The sequence below is a fragment of the Grampus griseus genome (genome assembly GCF_964374135.1).
Source record: "Grampus griseus genome assembly, chromosome: 1".
Taxonomy (NCBI): Eukaryota; Metazoa; Chordata; class Mammalia; order Artiodactyla; family Delphinidae; genus Grampus; species Grampus griseus.
Window position 1 is genome coordinate 37,608,630 of NC_139017.1, and position 25,003 is coordinate 37,633,632.

At 39.1% G+C, this 25,003-nt stretch overlaps 1 protein-coding gene across 1 annotated transcript in view; it reads left to right on the forward strand.

Annotated features, from left to right (window-relative positions):
* Positions 1-25,003, forward strand: part of HMCN1 (hemicentin 1) — a gene marked incomplete at its 5' end in the record, with an annotated part of 521,222 nt that overhangs the window by 221,246 nt on the left and 274,973 nt on the right. Inside the window, 4 exons of the mRNA XM_082648266.1 lie at positions 4,593-4,734; positions 5,830-5,957; positions 15,913-16,026; positions 20,993-21,151. Of these exons, the coding sequence (XP_082504392.1) occupies positions 4,593-4,734; positions 5,830-5,957; positions 15,913-16,026; positions 20,993-21,151 (543 nt within the window). The remainder of the gene's footprint in view (positions 1-4,592; positions 4,735-5,829; positions 5,958-15,912; positions 16,027-20,992; positions 21,152-25,003) is intronic.

Below are 25,003 nucleotides of genomic sequence, written 5' to 3' on the forward strand. Positions count from 1 at the left end.
AATTGGACTCTGGACTTTGATGGAGTTGAACTATGGTTCTTCAATACCTTGTCCTTGCTGCATTACAACTACTTTTTAAAAACAAGTTGAGCTTTTTTCTAGGGATTAAAAGAAATCTAACAGTTGAAATAATTATAGTGAGGTCTCTTATATCCTTATTTAACGTAATCAGGTAAAGCCTGAATCATTCTGATCATCTTTATTCAACTGTTATTTGGTTGAAATCCCATTATGTTTCCCTGTGTTTCTTCGTGTCCTTTCTAATGTTATTATCAGGAGAAATATTCTTTCCAGAGCAGTGGTAAATTTCTCACCTTCTGTGGGATGATGTCATCCCATCTGTATGTTGCACACAGACTTATTTCATGACCTTGAGCAGCACCCTATACCCAGGCGTTATTTGAGAAATGACCTCTTAGCTCTCTACATCCTGGCTTGGGTAACTGACATTTATTTTCACTTTAATATGTGAACTACAGAGCCTACCAGTGGGATTCTCGCTGGGAGATATGCCAAACCAATTCTGGCAGACGGCATTGGAAGGCATCATGTTTAGACAGAATTCCCAAGAGCTGCCGAGTCTTTGCAGCAATCCTATGTCAAAATGAGGTAGACATGAAAAACCTTTTATTTTAGGAAGGTGGGAATAAATGTGGGTATTCAAAAAATTCCAAAGAAAAACAACTGTTCATTTCTTTCCACCTCTTCCCCTAAAGATTGTCTGCAGCATCCCCACATGTGTAGTACTCCAGCATTTCAGAATTGATGGACTCCAGATGCAGTCACAATTTGAACTTACTGGCCATGGCCAGTCTGCCCTTGGCCTCACATGTTTCTTTAGCCCTATGTTCACCAAGAAGAAACCATGGAATAATGAGTCTGTCAACCAAGTCCACTGGCTGGAAAAATCCTTTAAACATTAACTTCAAAGGCAAACATTATTTGAAAACCACAGTGTAAACAGGAGAAAAAAGAAGGGCGATTATAAGCTGCTCGCAATTAGGCACTAATTTGGTTTGTTCCATTCTTTAGCTGCCCAGTTCAGCAGCATCATTTGTATCTCTTTCAAATGTTTGGGGATTCCTCTTAGTGAAACCAAACCACAGTTTGCAGACTGACTTATAATAAAGGTACATCATAAATATATCCAGATCTAACTGACTAACTGAATTCTCAATTTCCTTTATAGTAAAAACCCAATTGAATGGAAAGCTGACACCATGTCTGTTTGGCTCATCAGTGTATCCCTGTAAGTTAGCACAGAGCCTGGAACATAATAATTGTGCAAAAAGCACATTTTTGAATTAATTTATTTTTGTTAATACTCATGACATCTATTTCAAAAATTGTGGAAATGAATTTATTTCTAGCTGATTGAGTGGGGGATATTTACACTAAGTAAATTGTTTAAACTACCAGTTATAAAATAAATAAGTCACAGGTATATAAAGTACAGCACAGGGAATATAGTCAATATTATAACAATTTTGTATGGTGCCTAATCTATATAAATAACTAATCACTGTGTTATACACCTGAAGTTATTATAATATTATGAGTAAATTATACTTCAATAAAATAAAAAAATAAACAGCCTTTAAAGAGAAAGAAAATGTGATTAAATATTTCTTTGATGGTACCTTCTTTGATGATTAATTCTTACTCTGTAGTAGTATAGATGTAAAACATATAATTGATTAGACCAGATATATCAGCATCCCAGCTACCCCAGAGAATTCTTGTATTCTTTTTGACAATAAATTTCTGATTTAATATATCATTTTCAAAAGTCTTTTTTCTGCCGTAGAAGTGGAATGCAATAGGCACTTGGATATTTTCTAAGTTGAGGTCTTATGAATCCATGGGCATGAGGCAAATGATCAGTATAGCAGGATCTCCAGAGGCCGGCAGGCATAAAAATTCTCAGAGCCAAGTTACATTTTAGGAATGACCTGTATTCCATCAATGGCTTTAAGTGTCTTTCATTTACAAGTCACTGCATAACATGAAAGAGATGTTATGTACTGTGGAATATATTGGAAATGGAATAATAAGAAAGACATGGTCTCGACCTCAGCAAACTTACAATCGAACAAATAAAAAGGGAAAGAGCAACTCAAAACAGGCAGCAGTCAGGACAAGATTGGCTCCAAACCTATGTTCACTAGATAGAAAGTAGCAAAAGGCCCAGTATAGAGACTTTGCCTGAAAACAGGTTTATATTGAAGTTCCAGATGAGCAGATGGAAACCAGTAGTCAGCTAGTGGGAGCAAAGTAGCAAGGGGCCCCATAGTAACCAGTGGAGATGCAGAAACACAGCACTGGGATCAGATTCATTTTACTCTCAAAAGCAATTTACCTCCCGTGCTTTCATTACTTTTGGTTTCTCTCTTGCACTGATTGGACCAGATCTCTGATAGGGGTTATCCAAAGAGCTCCTCTCCAGCCAGAGCCCAAGGAGGGAGCCTGAGGCCAGTGCCATCGAGGCTCCAAGGGGGCCACCATACATGCACGATCCCAGCGCGGCCTTGGCCATGGAACTCTGGCCGTGGCTGACTGCACACTGCTGCAGCTGTTGCTCCTGTTGCTGCTTGTGCAGCTGAGCTGCACGGCCAAGTTCTAAGCCAAGATCACCCTGTACTGCATGCACTGCTTTATCGTCGTCACCGTGGCCGTGGTCACCTGCCTGCTGTGTCACCGTGGCCAGATAGTGGAGAATGTGAGCATCATCAGTTGGCGCATCCAGTCCTTCAAGTACATATACTGCATTCACTTTGAGATTAAGGGCCACCAGAAGCTGGAGGTAGACCACCCCTGTGTCATCATCTCTAACCACCAGAGCATCCTGGGCGTAGTGGTCTCATGGAGGCCCTTCCTGAATGCAGATTGCCAAGCAGGAGCCGTTCTTCATAGGATGCATGGGCCTGATCTTGTGTACCTTGGGGCATCTTCATTGCCAATGCAAATAATCAGTAAACAATCTATAATAGGAATAGAAAAGAGTTTTATTTAAGCCAAACTGAGGACTGTAGCCCTGGAGACACAGATTCAAGAAGCACTTGAATTGTGTTCTGCCTGACCACAAAATGAGGGAGGCTTATATAGGCAAAACCCACAAAGTTGCATAAGTTGTTTGTCAAGAATTAGGATTAGAACCAGCAAGAAGAAAGGGTGCTTGTTAAGCAAGGATTGTTTGGGGACTGAATGGTTGCATAGTTACAAGGGGAGACCTTGAGACCATAAGGTTGCAGCAGGCAACTGCTAGCAGATGTTGTTTTGAGAATAGTTGGTGGTGTCCTTGAGTTTGATACAGTTCAGAAAATTCAAGTTCTCAGTGATGCAGGAGCGTGTCTGAAACCACACCCACAATGGCCACCTGGCTCCATTTTGAATGTTTGAACCACAGTTACTCCATTTTTATTTTTTAAATACATTCTTTAATGGTTAAAGCCCATGTGCAATGCATGCTTGACAGTACATAGACAGGCTGTTCTGACTAGCATAAAGTTCAAGCCAAATCATGTATAAACTAGGATGAATTCCCCATACTTTAATTTGTGAAAATTTCTTCTGTCATCAACTAACAAAGTACCAGGACCATGATGGCACATGTGGGCTTGGGCATGGTCAGAGAGAACCTTGAAGTGTGACTCTACCCTGAGGGCATGTGGAACGACAATAGGACCTGCTGCTTTTCAAGAGAGGAGCCTTCTACCTGGTGATCTGAGTCTGGTTGCCCCTCACCTCTGTGTTATACTCTACCTTCTCCTTCTACAACCCCAAGAGGAAGCTCTTCACCTCAGGAATGGTCAAGATGAAGGTGCTGGATGCCATCCCCACCAGCAGCCACCCTGTGGCTGGATGTTCCCAAGCTCATGGACACCAGCTGCCATGAGCTTGGGAACATCCAAGTCCCAAGGACCACCTTCTCCCGCATGTCCAAGATACCCCAGAAAAATGGGGCCACTGCAGGTCCTGGTGCCCAGCCAGCCCAGTAGCTAAGGTCATGGGTGGGTCAGGAGCTGAGGGAAGGACCTGGCTAGAGAATGGATAGAGGGACCCCAGCCCTGGCTGCTGAATAATACTATGTCATAGTCCTGCTTCTCTCCACCTTGCATTCAGGCCCCAGAAAGTGGAAGCCTCTTTCTGTCATTGGCCTCAGACCCAGGCCCCTGATGTCCCCTCAAAGGAGAGTGTGCCAGACCCTCACCAAGCTCTGAAGGCAAATCCTTGCCCACTGTCATGCCTCCAAGATCCAAGAGTAGGAGCAGGCCTGGGGCTCCAGATGGGCTGACAGGGCTGGGCTGGGCTGCAAGGCCTTGGGTTGAATGGCCAGAGATGAGACCCTCTGTGGTCCTGCCTGGGCCTGTGGGGTGCAGAGTCACACTTTGGGGGCCCAGCCACAGTCTGCATCGGTCTTTCAGGGAGAGGAGGAGCTCTGGGGGGCTGGAAGGAGCAGACCCCAGTTTTGTACAGTCTTGAAAGTGCAAAATAAATAAACAAATAATTTTTTAAAAGTAAAGGTGTGGCAGTGAGAAGCCTGCAAATCTGCTAACATCATTGACATTTCACTCTGTGTGTTTCCTTTGCAGAACCGCCCAAAGTCACTGTTATGCCCAAGAATCAGTCGTTTACAGGTGGATCTGAGGTCTCCATCATGTGTTCTGCAACAGGTTATCCCAAACCAAAGATCACCTGGACCATGAATGATATGTTTATTGTGGGTTCACACAGGTACTGGGTTTGTATCATGTTCTTTGTTTTTACTGAGTGAGAGAAGTTGGTGAAAGTTCTGGACAGTATTAATCTGACCAAATCCCTAAGGTTAAGGGAGATTTGACCCAAATCCACAGCTTTAAATTTTCTCAATAGGCCAAGAAATGTCAGTAAAATAATAAATGATGAATGTATAGAGTCTGAGGTTCTTAAGTCTCGAATTCAATAGCTGGGACTAAGTGCTTCCTAATACTTTGCTTTGCAAACATAACACTGTAACAGTTGGTTTACCTTGAATAATTGAAATGGGGATAATAAACTTTCTGTGGGTAAAGTAATGTGTAGTTTTAACCCATCTACTAGAGATTTGGTCCTGAGATTTAACAGAAGAGAGAGGGAGAGACAAAGGACAGAACAGTAGCTCTAATTAAAGTGTATGCAGACATTCTTCGTAACTCCTGCTTGCTGCTGCCATACTATCGTACACTGAGAGGTATTTTATTCTGCTGGATGCTTTTAAAAGAAAATGAATCCTCTTATGCTCAAAGAGAGTACTGAACACGAGGGGCATAAGCAATGAAGTTTCCAGCCATCGGGCTTCCATTACTCTGGGTTTGGCAGGGGGAGAAGGGCTTAGCTATGAGCCAGATTCTATTCCTAGTCTCTTCACAGACTCACTTGAGATGGGAGGCATTGCATCTCTCAGGTTTTCATTTTGAGGAACTGTTTGGCTTAGAAGTTCACACAGAGCAAGATTGCCTGGGTGCAAATTCCACTTCTTCCCTTTACTAACCCTGACTCCGGGCAAGGTGTATAACCTCTTTGCTCGTCTGTATAACAGAGATAATAGTATCTAACTCATTGGGTTGTTAGGAAGATTTAAAACATTGATAAATGTAAAGGTACTAGAGCAGCCCTGATACATGGCAAGTACTAGATATGTGGGACCTATTGTTATTATCATTATAACATTTCTGCTTATAAAGTGATGATGTTAATCATTTCTGCAATCAGCACCACAAACATAACTCTAAAATATTTGAAAGGAAGGTGCTATAGTTCCTTGATACTATTATTAGAGTATTTTCAATTTTATTTTCTTTTTGTCTGTAGGTATAGGATGACCTCAGAAGGTATCTTATTTATCAAAAATGCAGTTCCCAAAGATGCAGGGATCTATGGTTGCCTGGCAAGTAATTCAGCTGGGATGGATAAACAGACTTCTACCCTCAGATACACTGGCAAGTATAATCAGTTTAAAAGGCAGTACAAATAGTATGAATATCATATCAAGCAATGTAAAAGTACTTTTTTGAAAATTAATATTAGGAATGAGTTATACCCAGTTGTATAATTTATTGTTCGTTTCACACATTGATTAAAGCAAATAGCGTAACTAATTTAAGTTAAAAGTTCAGGGAGTGAATAGCTTCAGTAATCAACAGAAATCAAGGAAGCTTCCAGATTATGGAAGAGTTCCAGAATGTCCACAGAGTTCTATCCTTCCATGATTCATCTGTTCTTTGTAATATTTTACTTACAAATTAATAAATTCTGTATCCTTCCGAGTTTACCTCAACTTTCTTTTTGTTTTTAACATCTTTACTGGAGGATAATTGCTTTACAATGATGTGTTAGTGTCTGCTTTATAACAAAGTGAATCAGTTATACATACACGTATATTCCCATATCTCTTCCCTCTTGCGTCTCCCTCCCTCCCACCCTCCCTATCCCACCCCTCTAGGTGGTCACAAACCACCGAGCTGATCTCCCTGTGCCATGCGGCTGCTACCCACTAGCTATCTATTTTACATTTGGTAGTGTATATATGTCCATGCCACTCTCTCACTGTGTCACAGCTTACCCTTCCCCCTCCCCGTATCCTCAAGTCCATTCTCTAGTAGGTCTGTGTCTTTATTCCCGTCTTACCCCTAGGTTCTTCATGACATTTTTTTATTCTTAGATTCCATATATATGTGTTAGCATACAGTATTTATCTTTCTCTTTCTGACTTACTTCACTCTGTATGACAGACTCTAGGTCTATCCACCTCATTATAAATAGGTCAATTTCGTTTCTTTTTATGGCTGAGTAATATTCCATTGTATATATGTGCCACATCTTCTTTATCCATTCAACCGATGATGGACACTTAGGTTGTTTCCATCTCCGGGCTATTGTAAATAGAGCTGCAGTGAACATATTGGTACATGACTCTTTTTGAATTCTGGTGTTCTCAGGGTATATGCCCAGTAGTGGGATTGCTGGGTCATATGGTAATTCTATTTTTAGTTTTTTAAGGAACCTCCATACTGTTCTCCATAGTGGCTGTATCAATTTACATTCCCACCAACAGTGCAGGAGGGTTCCCTTTTCTCCACACCCTCTCCAGCATTTATTGTTTGTAGATTTTTTGATGATGGCCATTCTGACCAGTGTGAGGAGATACCTCACTGTAGTTTTGATTTGCATTTCTCTAATGATTAATGATGTTAAGCATTCTTTCATGTGTTTGTTGGCAGTCTGTATATCTTCTTTGGAGAAATGTCTATTTAGGTCTTCTGCCCATTTTTGGATTGGGTTGTTTGTTTTTTTGTTATTGAGCTACATGAGCTGCTTGTAAATTTTGGAGATTAATCCTTTGTCAGTTGCTTCATTTGCAAATATTTTCTCCCATTCTGAGGGTTGTCTTTTGGTCTTGTTTATGGTTTCCTTTGTTGTGCAAAAGCTTCTAAGTTTCATTAGGTCCCATTTGTTTATTTTTGTTTTTATTTCCATTTCTCTAGAAGGTGGGTCAAAAAGGATCTTGCTGTGATTTATGTCATAGAGTGTTCTGCCTATGTTTTCCTCTAAGAGTTTTATAGTGTCTGGCCTTACATTTAGCTCTTTAATCCATTTTGAGCTTATTTTTGTGTATGGTGTTAGGGAGTGATCTAATCTCATACTTTTACATGTACCTGTCCAGTTCTCCCAGCACCACTTATTGAAGAGGCTGTCTCTTCGCCACTGTATATTCTTACCTCCTTTATCAAAGATAAGGTGACCATATGTCTGTGGGTTTATCTCTGGGCTTTCTATCCTGTTGCATTGATCTATATTTCTGTTTTTGTGCCAGTACCATACTGTCTTGATTACTGTAGCTTTGTAGTATAGTTTGAAGTCAGGGAGCCTGATTCCTCCAGCTTTGTTTTTCGTTCTCAAGATTGCTTTGGCTGTTCGGGGTCTTTTGTGTTTCCATACAAATTGTGAAATTTTTTGTTCCAGTTCTGTGAAAAATGCGAGTGGTAGTTTGATAGGGATTGCATTGAATCTGTAGATTGCTTTGGGTAGTAGAGTCATTTTCACAATGTTGATTCTTCCAATCCAAGAACATGGTATATCTGTCCATCTATTTGTATCACCTTTAATTTCTTTCATCAGTGTCTTATAATTTTTTGCATGCAGGTCTTTTGTCTCCTTAGGTAGATTTATTCCTAGATATTTTATTCTTTTTGTTGCAATGGTAAATGGGAGATTTTTGGTAAATTTCAGATTTTTCATCATTAATGTATAGGAATGCCAGAGATTTCTGTGCATTAATTTTGTATCCTGCTACTTTACCAAATTCATTGATTAGCTCTAGTAGTTTTCTGGTAGCATCTTTAGGACTCTCTATGTAAAGTATCCTGTCATCTGCACACAGTGACAGCTTTATTTCTTCTTTTCCGATTTGGATTCCTTTTATTTCCTTTTCTTCTCTGCTTGCTGTGGCTAAAACTTCCAAAACTATGTTGAATAATAGTGGTGAGAGTGGGCAACCTTGTCTTGTTCCTGATCTTCGTGGAAATGGTTTCAGTTTTTCACCATTGAAGATGGTGTTGGCTACGGGTTTGTCATATATGGCCTTTATTATGTTGAGGAAAGTTCCCTCTATGCCTGCTTTCTGCAGGGTTTTTATCGTAAATGGGTGTTGAATTTTGTCAAAAGCTTTCTCTGCATCTATTTAGATGATCATATGATTTTTCTCCTTCAATTTGTTAATATGGTGTATCACATTGATTTACTTGCGTATATTGAAGAATCCTTGCATTCCTGGAATAAACCCCACTTGATCATGTTGTTTGATCCTTTTAATGTGCTGTTGGATTCTGTTTGCTAGTATTTTGTTGAGAGTTTTTGCATATATGTTCATCAACGATATTGGCCTGTAGTTTTCTTTCTTTGTGACATCTTTGTCTGGTTTTGGTATCAGGGTGATGGTGGCCTAGTAGAATGAGTTAGGGAGTGTTCCTCCCTCTGCTATATTTTGGAAGAGTTTGAGAAGGACAGGTGTTAGCTCTTCTCTAAATGTTTGATAGAATTCGCCTGCGAAGTTATCTGGTCCTGGGCTTTTGTTTGTTGGAAGATTTTTTTTTTTTTTTTGCGGTACGCGGGCCTCTCAATGTTGTGGCTTCTCCTGTTGCGGAGCACAGGCTCCGGACGCGCAGACTCAGCAGCCATGGCTCACGGGCCCAGCCGGTCCGCGGCATGTGGGATCTTCCTGGATCGGGGCACGAACCCGTGTCCCCTGCATCGGCAGACGAACTCTCAACCACTGCACCACCAGGGAAGCCCTTGTTGGAAGATTTTTAATCACAGTTTCAAGTTCACTGCTTGTGATTGGTCTGTTCATATTTTCTATTTCTTCATGATTCAGTCTTGGTAGGTTGTGCATTTCTAAGAATTTCTCCATTTCTTCCAGGTTGTCCATTTTGTTGGCATAGAGTTGCTTGTAGTAATCTCTCATGATCATTTGTATTGCTGCAGTGTCAGTTGTTACTTCTCCTTTTTCATTTCTAATTCTGTTGATTTGAGTCTTCTCCCTTTTTTTCTTGAGGAGTCTGGCTAATGGTTTATCAATTTTGTTTATCTTCTCAAAGAACCAGCTTTTAGTTTTATTGATCTTTGCTATTGTTTCCTTCATTTCTTTTTCATTTATTTCTGATCTGACTTTTATGATTTCTTTCCTTTTGCTAAATTTGGGGTTTCTTTGTTCTTCTTTATCTAATTGCTTTAGGTGCAAGTTAGGTTGTTTATTCGAGGTGTTTCCTGTTTCTTAAGGTAGGATTGTATTGCTATATACTTCCCTCTTAGAAGTGCTTATGCTGCATCCCATAGGTTGTGGGTCATCGTGTTTCCATTGTCATTTGTTTCTAGGTATTTTTTGATTTCCTCTGATTTCTTCAGTGCTCACTTCGTTTTTAAGTAGTGTATTGTTTAGCCTCCATGTGTTTGTATTTTTTACAGATCTTTTCCTGTAATTGATATCTAGTCTCATAGCACTGTGGTCAGAAAAGATCCTTGATAGAATTTCAATTTTCTTAAATTTACCATGGCTTGATTTGTGACCCAAGATATGATCTGTCCTGGAGAATGTTCCATGAGCACTTGAGAAAAATGTGTATTCTGTTGTTTTTGGTTGGAATGTCCTATAAATATCAATTAAGTCCATCTTGTTTAATGTATAATTTAAAGCTTGTTTCCTTATTTATTTTCGTTTTGGATAATCAGTCCATTGGTGAAAATGGGGTGTTAAAGTCCCCTACTATGAATGTGTTACTGTCGATATCCCCTTTTATGGCTGTTAGTATTTCCCTTATGTATTGAGGTGCTCCTGTGTTGGGTGCATAAATATTTACAATTGTTATATCTTCTTCTTGGATCGATCCCTGGATCATTATGTAGTGTCCTTCTTTGTCTCTTGTAATAGTCTTTATTTTAAAGTCTATTTTGTCTGCTATGAGAATTGCTACTCCAGCTTTCTTTTGATTTCCATTTGCACGGAATATCTTTTTCCATCCCCTCACTTTTAGTCTCTATGTGTCCCTAGGTCTGAAGTGGGTCTCTTCTAGACAGCATATATATGGGTCTTGTTTCTGTATCCATTCAGCCAGTCTGTGTCTTATGGTGGGAGCATTTAATCCATTTACATTTAAGGTAATTATCGATATGTATGTTCCTATTCCCATTTTCTTAATTGTTTTGGGTTCGTTATTGTAGGTCTTTTCCTTCTCTTGTGTTTCTTGCCTAGAGAAGTTCATTTAGCATTTGTTGTAAAGCTGGTTTGGTGGTGCTGAACTCTCTCAGCTTTTGCTTGTCTGTAAAGGTTTTAATTTCTCCATCAAATCTGAATGAGATCCTTGCTGGGTAGAGTAATCTTGGTTGCAGGTTTTTCATCTTCATCACTTTAAATATGTCCTGCCACTCCCTTCTCACTTGCAGAGTTTCTGCTGAAAGATCAGCTGTTAACCTTATGGGGATTCCCTTGTGTGTTTTTTGTTGTTTTTCCCTTCCTGCTTTTAATATGCTTTCTCTGTATTTAATTTTTGACAGTTTGATTAATATGTGTCTTGGCGTATTTCTCCTTGGATTTATCCTGTATGGGACTCTCTGTGCTTCCTGGACTTGATTAACTATTTCCTTTCCCATATTAGGGAAGTTTTCAACTATAATCTCTTCAAATATTTTCTCAGTCCCTTTCTTTTTCTCTTCTTCTTCTGGGACCCCTATAATTCGAATGTTGGTGCGTTTAATGTTGTTCCAGAGGTCTCTGAGACTGTCCTCAGTTCTTTTCATTCTTTTTTCTTTATTCTGCTCTGCAGTAGTTATTTCCACTATTTTATCTTCCTGGTCACTTATCCGTTCTTCTGCCTCAGTTAGTCTTCTAGTGATCCCTTTTAGAGTATTTTTAATTTCATTTGTTGTGCTGTTCATCATTGCTTGCTTTCTCCTTAGTTCTTCTAGGTCCTTGTTAAATGTTTCTTGCATTGTCTCTATTCTATTTCCAAGATTTTGGATCACCTTTACTATCATTATTCTGAATTCTTTTTCAGATACACTGCCTATTTCCTCTTCATTTGTTAGGTCTGGTGGGTTTTTATCTTGCTCCTTTATCTGCTGTGTGTTTTTCTGTCTTCTCATTTTGCTTATCTTACTGTGTTTGGGGTCTCCTGTTTGCAGGCTGCAGGTTCGTAGTTCCTGTTGTTTTTGGTGTCTGTCCCCAGTGGCTAAGGTTGGTTCAGTGGGTTGTGTAGGCTTCCTGGTGGAGGGGACTAGTGCCTGTGTTCTGGTGGATGAAGATGGATGTTTTTTTTCTGATGGGCAGGTCCACGTCTGGTGGTGTGTTTTGGGGTGTCTGTGGCCTTACTATGATTTTAGGCAGCCTCTGTGCTAATGGGTGGGGCTGTGTTCCTGTCTTACCAGTTGTTTGGCATAGGGTGTCCAGCACTGTAGCTTGCTGGTCGTTGAGTGAAGCTGGGTCTTGCCATTGAGAAGGAGATCTCTGGGAGAGTTTTGCTATTGGATATTACATGGAGCTGGGAGGTCACTTGTGGACCAGTGTCCTGAAGTTGGCTCTCTCACCTCAGAGGCACAGCACTGACTCCTTGCTGGAGCACCAAGAGCGTTTCATCCACATGGCTCAGAATAAAAGGGAGAAAAAGTAGAAAGAAAGAACGAAAGAAAGAGGATAAAATAAAGTAAAGTAAGATAAAAAAAATAAAGTTATTAAAATAAAAAATAATTATTAAGAAAAAAAATTTCTTTTAAAGTAAAAAGAAACAACAACAAAAATCGGACAGACAGAACCCCAGGACAAATGGTGAAAGCAAAGCTCTACAGACAAAATCTCACACAGAAGCACACACATACACACTCACAAAAAGAGGAAAAGGGGAAAAAATAATATATCTTGTTCTCAGAGTCCACCTCCTCAATTTGGGATGATTGGTTGTCTATTCAGGTATTCCATAGATGCAGGGTACATCAAGTTGATTGTGGAGCTTTAATCCGCTGCTTCTGAGGCTGCTGGGAGAGATTTCCCTTTCTCTTCTTTGTTCATACAGCTCCCGGGGTTCAGCTTTGGATTTGGCCCCGCTTATACGTGTAGGTCGCCGGAGGGCGTCTGTTCTTTGCTCAGACAGGAGGGGGTTAAAGGAGCCACTGATTCGGGGGCTCTGGCTCACTCAGGCCGGGTGGGAGGGAGGGGCACGGAGTGCGGGGTGGGCCTTCGGCAGCAGAGGCCAGTGTGACGTTTGCACCAGCCTGAGGCGCGCCGTGCGTTCTCCCAGGGACGTTGTCACTGGATCACAGGACCCTGGCAGTGGCGGGCTGCACAGGGTCCCGGGAGGGCAGGTGTGGATAGTGACCTGTGCTCGCACACAGGCTTCTTGGTGGCAGCAACAGCGGCCTTAGCGTCTCATGCCCGTCTCTGGGGTCTGCGCTGTTAGCCATGGCTTGCGCCCGTCTCTGGAGCTCCTTTAAGCGGCGCCCTTAATCCTCTCTCCTCGTGCACCAGGAAACAAAGAGGGAAGAAAAAGTCTTTTGCCTCTTCAGCAGCTGGAGACTTTTTCCCGTACTCCCTCCCGGCTAGCTGTGGTGCACGAACCCCTTCAGGCTGTGTTCACACCACCAACCCCAGTCCTCTCCCTACGATCCGACCGAAGCCCAAGCCTCAGCTCCCAGCGCCCGCCCGCCCCAGCGGGTGAGCAGACAAGACTCTTGGGCTGGTGAGTGCCGGTCGGCACCGATCCTCTGTGCGGCAATCTCTCCGCTTTGCCCTCCGCACCCCTGTTGCTGTGCTCTCCTCCGCGGCTCCGAAGCTTACCCCCTCCGCCACCCGCAGTCTGCGCCCGCGAAGGGACTTCCTAGTGTGTGGTAACCTTTCCTCCTTCACCGCTCCCTTCCACTGGTGCAGGTCCCATCCCTATTCTTTTGTCTCTGTTTTTCCTTTTTTTCTTTTGCCCTACTCAGGTATGTGGGGAGTTTCTTGCCTTTTGGGAGGTCTGAGGTCTTCTGCCAGCGTTCAGTAGGTGTTCTATAGGAGCAGTTCCACATGTAGATGTATTTCTGATGTGTCGGTGGGGAGGAAGTTGATCTGCGCGTCTTACTCTTCCGCCATCTTCCTCCTCTCCACCTCAACTTTCATTTTACATTTTCCACTTATGTTCATATATATATATGAATTTATATATATATATGTATAAATATATTTATTCATATGAAACGTTATAATATTTCTGTTATAATTAAATATTTACAACATTTCTGTCACTTCTCTAGGTATTACGTTTTGCTTTTCATCTTCAGTTTTTCCCCTCCAAACTGAAGCATTTATTGAAGATATACTTTATGACAACTTATTCTATACTACAATATTCCATAATATAGAATATAATACATTCTAACATATATATAGTATAATCAAATCTATTATAATACATAATCATATATTCTAATAATATGTAATATAGAATACAATATTTCCTTTTTTTTTTTTGTCGTTTGCGGGCCTCTCACTGTTGTGGCCTCTCCCGTTGCGGAGCACAGGCTCCGGACACGCAGGCTCAGCGGCCACGGCTCACGGGCCCAGCCGCTCCGTGGCCTGTGGGATCTTCCCGGACCGGGGCACGAATCCGTGTCCCCTGCATCTGCAGGCGGACTCCCAACCACTGCGCCACCAGGGAAGCCCCAATATTTCTTTTACTTTGGTCTTTCTTAGACAAATAAAGGAGAAGGGTTATATGCTCAGTGTCATTTTGTAAACTGTGAATAATTAATGACTAGCAATCCACCCTTTCTCTCATTTTTCTTCATCATTCATAGTAAGGTAGTAAAATTGGCAGTGGCGAGGAAGGAGTGTACAAGAGCCACAATAAAGATTGAGAATTGATGTAAGAGGGAAGAGATATGGGAACATATGTATATGTATAACTGATTCACTCTGTTATAAGGCAGAAACTAACACACCATTGTAAAGCAATTATACTCCAATAAAGATGTTAAAAAAAAGATTGAGAATTGTAGATGCTGTGTATAGATGAAGGAGGTAACAAAAATGTCACAAATACTGGACCTAAAAGCCTGGGAAGAAGTCTCATTTATAGAAATGAGGAAGGCACGTGGTGAATAAGTTTAGAAGGGAAGATGGGCTCAGATTTAGAGATGACAATTAAAAACATTCATAGAACAGCCATGTGGAGAGGGAACCAACAGTTGGGAATGGGGATTGAAACAGATTCTCCATTGCAGAAATGAATTTGGGTTCATTCACAAAGAAACCAAAATATTCCACCCATTTATTTAACTTAGTAATCACCCAAATTATGTAAAATGCTGTGCTAGAGACTGTGGAATGTAGAATAAAAAATGTATGTCATGAGGTCCTTACTTTTCAAGAGTGTGAATAATGGGAGTGGATATATGTAAATAAATATAAGGCAGACAAAAAAGTGCAAAAGTAGAAGGTTGGTGGAGGGGAAGATTAATTCTGACTGGGGAATTTGCAAACACTTCTTAAAGGAGATAGGATTTAAGCTCAGCCTGGAAGAATGAGTGGGATTTGAAAAGTTGTGGCAAAGGGCATTTCAGGCAGAGGAAAAAACTTTAGCAAAAGCAGGAAGATGGGAGGGAATAGGGCATGTTTTGGACTACCAGTGGAGCTCCATACCTTGTGATAAGTAAGGAGGTGTAATGGAGCGTGAAGTTCAAAAAAAAGCCACGCACCAGTTTATGATTTTTGAAAGCCGAACTAGGGAATTATGAAATGCAATCACCAAAGTTTTCTAGCCAAGGAGTAACATGATCTTTGAGAAATTAACTCTTGGCTTTGTTTAAAACTACCTCAGTTGAAGTTAGGAAGTCCTAAAATGTTCAGTTAAGAGAAAAATATGTGCATGAACTAAAGCATTAGGCAAAGGCGTGAATCAGAGCTAAGGAAAGAAACTTACAGAATGTCTGTATTTAACATCAAAGGGAAAAATAGAGTTAAAAGTGGGAGACTCTACTTTTTATAGATGCGAATTTTAGCCTTAGACTACAATTGTCTCTCTGTAGATAGACATGAATATCCTTAAAGTCACGTAGAAAATGTGCATCGATTAATTGAAATGTGCATTACCTAGAAAATGTGCATCAATTAATTTCCTAAATTTTTGGACACTGTTTCATCAGAATTACTTTTTCCTAATATTCTTTTGGCCTTATAGATGATCTTTTCATCACACACATCTGTGTGCATATACATCATAAGAGTTCATTTCTGTTTGTAAAAACTGAGATAGCCACAAGCACGTAAATAATAATAGTTTTTTTTTTATTATTGGTTCATTTAGTAAACAGAAACAAGATGTAAGTGGCAGTGTGCAAGACGTTAATTATTTGCATGTTTATTGTTTTCAGAAGCCCCGAAGTTGATGGTAATTCAGAGTGAGCTCTTGGTTGCCCTTGGGGATACAACAGTTATGGAATGTAAAACGTCTGGTGTTCCTCCACCTCAGGTTAAATGGTTCAAAGGTACATTTCTTAAGTATGTTCATGTCTGGTTCATTTAGTATTGTTTTCTCTTTTAGATAAAGATAATTTGTTAAAAATTTGTTTTGGTGTGTGACTTAGCAGCTCCATAAAATGTGCTTATGGTCTCACTAGAGACGATAGTTCAAAATTCTGCACTCTGAATTTCAGCATTTGACATCTGGTGTGGATTATAGGACTGTGAAAATCAAAGCAGGAAAACTTCGCCTGTGCTAATCCAGCTGAACGTTCTCTTTATTAGTTTAGGATTGTTTCCTGTAGAAAATTGTCCAAGAATACTCAGTTAATGTTTAAAATAGCTTCACTTATTTCAGTTCACTTTGCTTAGGCTCTCACAATTAGGAAGTTTTCTAGATTCTCCAGGACACTTTCTATAAAGAGCTCAAATAAAGACATACCTCGAAAATTACAGCTGAATGACATTTGACTGAAAGACAAACGTATTTTATGGTCAGCTTCATCATGCATGGTAGCTGTTTATATCAAGTATAGAAATTATCTGCCTCTATTTGTGATATAAAGCTTCTACCTCTGTGATTCTGTAATAAAATAACAGTAATGTGCTGCTTGTCCTTGGTGAGAATGCCCTTGGGTCCTGGTCTCCGCTCAAATGCTGACAGTAGATATCTGTCTAAAATGTCTTGCTTCTGTTTTTCTCTTAGTTTTTCCAATCTATGAGAAAGAAAAATCCCCATAAACAGCCTAAGAGGGAGGTTGCTAGGATTATTGAGATGCTGTTTGCAAAATACTCTTTAATGTTCAGATGAAAAATGCTAAATAGTACAAAGCACTATTGTTATGATTCTGTTTGTTAAATCACAGACATTCCCATAGCAACAGGTTGATGTCATAATTACAAAATTGTGAATTCACCTCGGGTTCAAACTCTTAGGGAACACGAGGTGAAAAGGAAAGGCTTTATGTAGAAAACAAATACTTTTCAATAATACAAATCAAAAAAAGGGAGGGAAACTAGGAGATAACGTCATTTTCATAGTTTTCCATGTTAAATGATTTAGTCTTCATGTTTTCTCTGAAAAGAAGGCATTTCTTGATTTGCTTCTTAATTAGGTTTCGGTCAACAACAACTAATTTTCCTTATTTGAAAAACTTAAATCTTTAACTTACAAATGAAGTAGATAAAAGTTTCAAACTCACATCTTAATTAAATAAATCCAGAAAAATATCAATCAGTAGTTTATGTTAATAATAAAAAAAAATCTTTAAAGTAATGGAACCTGCTGATTTCTCTGCCTGTAAATAGCTGAGTCACAGAGAGAAAGTCTTTTATTCTCCCAAGTAGGTGCTACTCTCCTGAGTAGTCTGTATGTCAGCTTTGGTCCCACAAATGGCTTTTGGGAGGTGAATGAGGAGTTAGGGAGCTCTGCAGCCACCACGTGGAAGATTCTAGAACTGACTGCCTAGTAGTTTCTTTTCTCAACCAGAGACATTGGAGTTCAGTGCGCCTAGTAAATCATATCCCATTTCTCTGTTCGAGTTATGCACCAACAGAGCTAGCATGTGGGCATTAAGCACTGACAGATCATGTTGGAGGACCTGCTTCAATTGATGTTCATCTCCAATATGCAGAGCTGCCCTGAACCCTAGTATCACTTCTTCTCCCAGTCCCAGGCAGGCAATTTATTCCATAAGCAGAATCTGGATCATAAAGAGAAAAGCCAGGGGACAAACTTTTCTACATGCAAACTGGCTCCAAAAAGAAAGGGACGAGGAGGCAGCTGGACCTTTCTTTGCCACCTCTGCTGGGGATGAGACAGCAGCAAGGTTAGGAAGATCCTACCTTATGGAAACCACAGGGGGAAAGAATAGTTCTTTCCCTAACCATAAGAATAACTTTTTGTTCATAGCTTTTTTTTCAGGCAGTTCTTATTGAATAAAGTAGGTGGTGATTTGTTTATTTTTTATTTATGGTAAGAACACATGAGCTCTACCCTCTTAACAAATTTTTAAGCATACAGTACACTATTGTTACCTCTAGGTACTGTTGTACAGCAGATCTCTAGAACTTACTCATCTTGTATGATTGAAACTTTATGCCTGTTGAACAGCAGCTCCCCATTTCCCCTGTCCTGCAGCCTTTGGCAACCATTATTCATTAATAAATTGTATTTCATTCAGACCATTTGAGAAAAGGAATTTCGTACATACAAATGCCCCCCCAAATTTTAGATTTTAGAAAGGAGCAACATAAAGTGGGTTCAGAGAAGAATCAGGGACACTATTAAAATGTCGTATAAAGAATATTTCTGGTCAAATAGTAAATTGAATTTGTTTCTTTAGATCTGTTGTTGCTAAAGTGTAGTTGGGAATCCCTGGAGGTTCCCCACAATTCTTTTCAGGGAATCCATGAGATCAAAATTATTTTCCTGATGATACTAAGATGTTATTTGGCTTTTTCACACTCATCTCAGCTGCATGGTATGTGATATCCAAAAAAGTGAAACAGAAGCAAAAATGAACGCTCAGCTCTCTTCTATTAAGCTAGACATTCTAGAGATCTGCAAAAATGTGCAACAGTCCCACTTTTCTCACTAAGTTTCTCTTGTTCAGGGAAATTTTTTTATATAAAATACATTTATGTTAAAATGTCATGAGTTATTAGAAAACAAATACTTATGTTTTAAAATTTTTCAGTTTCCTTTCTAAAATGCGAAGTACAAATAAATATAATCCACATAAAAATTCATTAAAGTCCCCAGTAATTTTTAAGAGTATAAAAAGGTCTTGAGACAAACATTTTTGAGAACCACTAAAGAACCTTCAACAATTTAAAGGGTCTTTTGTCAGGGATAGTGATCTCTCTGTTAGTCTTTGCATCCACAGAGGCCAGAATTGAATTTAAATTAAGCAGAAAGAATCCTCCTTAATGGTAATGATTGTTCAATCCTAGAATAGATTGTCAGCAAAGTTTATATATTTTACTATGTGTGTAAACATTCTTCTAATCTTATCTACTATTAAAAGTATATACTTCCTCAGTCATTTTCATCTCAAAGTTCTGTATTTCTCTATGGCTTCTCAATAATTTGATTACTAATTGTTCAGTAGAAATCAAGAGAGATGACCAAAATGTGATCAAAATGCAAACTTGATATAGCCAGTGTTTTCCAATTTATATTTTGTTTCATTACTGCTATTCCTTAAACACTTTTATTTAAAAAAAAAAAAAAGCTGCTAGCAAAAAGTAGCTTTTTTAGTCTTTATTTCATCCTGTATGTGCTCTGACATATACAGAAGTAAAGGAGAAGTAAAATCCAAAAATCTAAATGCATTTTAGTCCAAACATTTTAATGCTTGATGAACAGCTTGGTCACATTGCATCCTCCCCTAGAGGGAGGAAAGTTTATGTCAACATCATCTGCTTTTAGTTATGAAAGTTTCCCAGAGGCACATAGACAAGCCTTTAGTTGCTTCTCTCATTCTCGCGTGGTATCCAGTAGCAAGCTTAAAAGGATAATTGGGGTTTTAAATGTTGGAATGCTGAAAAATACTTTATTTTTGGCACTGACAGTTGCTAATGTAATTTTTTTGTTTTAAATTTATGGCTCCTTTGACCTCTTCTCCTCCCCAAATTATAAAAACAAAAGGAGAATTGTTTGTTTCTCTGAGTCTGTTGCTTTATGTAGTGTCCTAGAGAATTACTAGCTCTGGCGTTTCAGCCTGTTAAAAGCTAAGGGAGTTACTTCCACAGTCCTTAGTCCCAGGGCACATGGCTAAGCTAGTATATGGCATTTTGGAGAGTACCTCTTCAGACTTGACATCTGGGCATGCTCTGAGACCCGAAGGCAATGGCCCTTAAACCTCCTGGAATTTTTTAGGATCCCCACCAAGAGTTTGACATCACCCTTTACAAAAACAAACAAAAAAGATATGGACGCTAAGCTTCCACTTAAACATCAGTACTAGGTAATTTTTTATGATATTTGTCATCCTGGTGAAATTCATTCTTCAATGAGGGGAAACCTTGGAGGAAGGGAAGCCTAAGGAAAGGCTAACCCAACTTAGAGATTTGTTGAGGCATTGCCTGCCTTCAAATAGAAATGGTTCTCAGGAGATCTGAGGCATTCCGGGGCAGGTAAGCCAGAAATAACTCATCTTTCTTGGGTCATTCTACCCTCATACCGAGGTCAAATTCGATATCAGTTTCCATCCTCCACTCATTTATCCCCTGCCTGCTTCTTCCAAAAAAACCTCTAACTCCAACTTAAAGAACTTTGATGCCTAATACAGGTTTAGTAGAGGTATCCTGGGAGATTTATATAACAGTACTCCTCTCTGGCCATTGTCAAGAGTTCCTCATCCATTCTTTCTCTTCTCTCAGCAAGCTCTTCCCTACCCTCTCTAGCCAGCTGTGGTTCCTACTTCCCGAGCCATCCTTAGAATCCTCTCAGGCAGCTCATACCTTTCACAAGACAAAATCTGACTGAGAACATTCAGCAAACCAGAAACCTGGTCATTAGCCAAACTAAGAACACCCATAGTCTCCGGAGCATTTCCTGGGTAATTGAAATTCATCCTACCACAAAGATGGTAGAAACCTCATTTCAACCTTCATCTTCCCATTCCCTTCTTACCTAACACAGCCACAGTGACAGCTGCCACTCTTTCCCAGTCCCCCAACATAGCTTCAAAGAGTTTGTTCTCATTTAGGTACATATATGGTAGGAAATATTTGTACATAATTCATTTAGGACCTGATTTTTGACTCTAGATTAGCCTGTGGAATTATACAGACTAATAAGTCAGCTCATTACCAAGAAACACTTCATTCTTTCATTGCATAAACATTGTTTAAGTGTCTGCACTGTGCAAGACACTTGTATTTAAAAACTTTACAATCGTTTTCTTCAGAAGTTGTGCAATCAAACCAATAGCAAACTATGTAAACATCTAACTGTTTAACGTTCTCCGCTTTGTTTTGACTTAGGGGATCTTGAGTTGAGGCCCTCACCATTTCTCATCATTGACCCTCTCCTGGGACTTTTGAAGATTCAAGAAACTCAAGATCTGGATGCTGGTGATTATACGTGTGTTGCTGTCAATGATGCCGGAAGAGCAACTGGCAAGATAACTCTGGATGTTGGCTGTAAGCATCCCGTCTCTGATAGACAAGTTTGTATTGAAATTGACCTGGTATTTTTTGACACTAATAACTTTGAAGCAGTTGGTGGAAATATTTGTTAGATTGGCAAAATTAGAGTTAGCATTTCAGATTATTAATATAATAATGGTAGTTAGCATGTACCAAGTTTTTTTCTATTTACCATGCACTGTGCTAAGAACTTGTATATGCATTATATCATTAAACCCTCATAACAATCTTAAGAGGAAGATACTATAATTTTCTCTGTTATATAGGTAAGGAAACGGAAGCTTAAAAAGGCTAAGCTACTTGACCAGGTTCAAGAGCTATGGGGGGACAGAGCCTAGATATTTGAATCTAGGTTGTTTGATTTCAGAAACTGTAGGCTTCACTGGTCTATCATCTGTTGCCAAACATTTTCCTATCAGGAGTCATCCATTTGGACACCAAATTCCTAAGTATTAACATCTGGAGGCCAAAACTTAGACTTTGGCCCTAGACCATAATTTGGAGATGTTGATGACAGCAAGGTAGCAGATTGTTATCTTACTTTTTTTAAAAAATTCACTAGCAATGACTCCTCTATGTATAAAACAAAATACAAACTACAAATAAATGTCAATCACAGTGTGAATGATACAGCATGTGCATGACAACTTTAGTCGGATTACTCAAGAAGTTTGGCCCTCCCTCCTTCATCTCTCCATCTCATGTTTCTTGAAAAATAAAATTACACAGTTTGGTAACACATGAAATAAAACAGAGCTTCTTTCATGTGGAAAAGAACCTGGCAGCCTAATTTTAACAGATAAGTCAAATGTTTGCATCACTTAAATTTATAAAATATGACATTTCATTAAATTGTATTTTCATTTATGCATGATGATTTTCATGCCAAAGCTGTTTTTTTTAAACAAAAGTTAAGAACTATAAAGAAAATGCATTTTTTATTTAGAATAAAGTTAACACAAACATTTTAGTTCTACTATCTTTGCTCTTTAAGTGAAAATCATGACCCTCTAAGCTTCGTATTTTATTTCATATAAACGAAAATTTTTTTCCAGCTGGGATCTTTTATGATCCCCATGCCCCTAGGCTGTCTGGTGAACACTCTGCATTCTTGGTGATTATGCCCTTGGGGTAGAATCAACAAAGCTGAAAATGGCCACAAAGACCACTGTAGAATCTGTCTAGGGCACAGCAAGATGTGTTTGAACCATGACTAAACTCTGTGGTTATTAAGAGAAGTGCCTTGGAAATAAGATTGGAATCTATGGGTGGAGGGTCTCTGAGTTTACCAGCAGAGTATGAAATACAAGAAATGCTTTTAGAAATATAAGGCCCACATGAAGAGGGTGATTAGATACAGAATTCTTGTTTTCAAGAAATATACAAAGTTTCACTTCTCAACATTTTCTAGTTTTGCTTCTCCCTCTTTCCTGCACAGATATTTTCTGTTCACCCAATGTTCTTGTAGAGTTGTCTAGCTCTAGAAGGAGGAGTGAAATAGCCCAGCAAAAAGGGAATGACACCCTCAACCCCTCCAAGATTGTAGAAAATCTAAACATCTTACATGTTTCTTTGCTTACTTACTGTCTTCTTGAAAATCTTTTTAGCTTCTGAACTTTCCAGGTTCTCTCTTCGGATTAGTGACAAACCATATAAGGGTTAGGTCTGTCTGTGCTGGAGTGACTTGGAGTAGATAGGACACATCCTAACAAAAGTTTTATATTTATCCCTTATTCCTTGAACTGAATTTTGTTTTATCTCCACTCATATTCAAGATCTTCACCCTCAACGACCCTTTCTAAAACAATGGCTTCCTTAACTTTTATTCCAGTAATTGTCCTGATGGAACTACTAACGTAAACTCTATTGTTTGCTTACTGTAACCTTGATCATTGTTAAAAGTTGCCAAATAACTTAATATTAACATCAGTACCATTCATGTTTCTGCTATGCCTTAACTATTTCCTTATTCAGCATTAGAATTCTGATCACTGTAGCTTACAAAGTTTGACTAGACCTTTTCTGTCCACATAAAACTATTGTTACATATCCTAGCAGATAGAGGATGTAACTGCCAAGCACCGTGCAAATCACAGTCACAGTGATAGTTGTGATTATTGCTATTAGGTTTAAAAGCAAACAAACAAAAGAACAAGTTTTCCCTAGAATTTATATAGTGTTTAAGAGAATGAGCTCTAGAAAGGGACTGGGTTTTCTACCTGACTTTTAACAGTACCTACCTGATAGGTTGGTTGTAAAGATGAAATGAGGTATTACCGTCTATGTGCATTCAGCATGTCAGCGGTTACTGCTTTTCCTCCAAAGCTGCTTCATGGACGTGTATCAAATAGGTGAATAGTAACTTTACAAACTGAATGGTCACTTTGATTCTTTGAGTCTTGAAAAATAATATAGAAATGCATATATAATAGTGGTATAGCGTTTAAGATTAAGCATTGTGCTTTTAATACGATAGTCACTGTTTCAACTTGATTTTTTTTAAAAAAAGGGCTTGAGACAATTTAAGTACTACTATTAGTGGTGCATCAAATTATTCATTTGAGTTCCAAAACTACTGGGCATAAATTTAAGTAGATTATGACTTAAGAAGAAAAACTTGCTTTTCTCCATATCACGTAAATAGTTAGACTTTCAGTTTGTGGGCCTATTATTTCACATAAACAATACTAGATCAAAAAATAATCATAGAAAGATCATTTAATGTTATTCATGAGTTCTGGCTTCTTGTAGTGAGTCTCCGTTATGGACATTTCAGGTCAATGTTCAGGGAATGTTACCAATGCTTTTCATCCTTTTTTAAAAGGGTGTCAATTGGAAGAGAAGAAGATTGGCTACATCAAACAAAAAGTTGGCCTGGCAGTGACTTTATTTGCAGCATTCCACACCACAGAGGGTGATGCTTTAGACTTAGACTGTGGTTTCATGTTTTGTGGTTTGGTAGAACCAAAGCAGTATGTTCAGCCATTTTAGGAAAGAAAATCTCAGTTTGACTAATCTAATGCAAGAGTTGCCATGGTGGGGATAGATTTAATTATCACTAAAGGAACTAGAATAATTGTATAGAATAGGTGTCAGAGCAAGATGATCAATCTGTTTGTAACTTTTATATTTTCAAAATAATGTGTGCACACAGCCATATCCACCTGTAAGTGACAACAGAGCTGTACCGTGCTTTAACCCTGTGCAGTCCTCAAAGTGCTTGCACACAAATATTTAGGGGATCACAGAAGATCCAGCATAATAAATCCAACAGACTGTATGCAGAAGCCAAAATTGAAACTAACATTAGATACATTAAACTCCAGAACTATGATTTAATAAATTAACTATACAATATTTATGATCATTGATAGTTTATAGTTGGATGATTACTACACGTTAAATGATTAATAATGATTCTCTCTTTTAACAGCGTGAGATAGGATATGTTATCGCCCTTTTGTTCATGGGGAAATTTAAACTGGGGTAGGTAAAATAATTTTCCAAGGTTATAGACTAAGAAATAGTGGAGCTGCGATTTGAAACCACCTGGTGGGCTGTACCTTCCCTAAGCTACTTCTCTAAGCAGCTCCTCTGTACAAGTTCCATATTTTGTACTATAATCACTTCTGCTTCCTTTCCCACTGGTTTTGTTAATCTGTTTACCATCCACCCAATGTTAATTCACTTGGAGTCTGAATTGGCCACACTCAGGAGTCGGAAATACTTAAAAGGCTTCTTGGCTTGAAGAGGAGCTGCTTCATTTTGATGTTTGCTTGTCATTGATGCTGTCCTGGCTGCTTACCTAGTGCCTGGTACTCTCATTTGCCTTGTTTTCTGGTACCA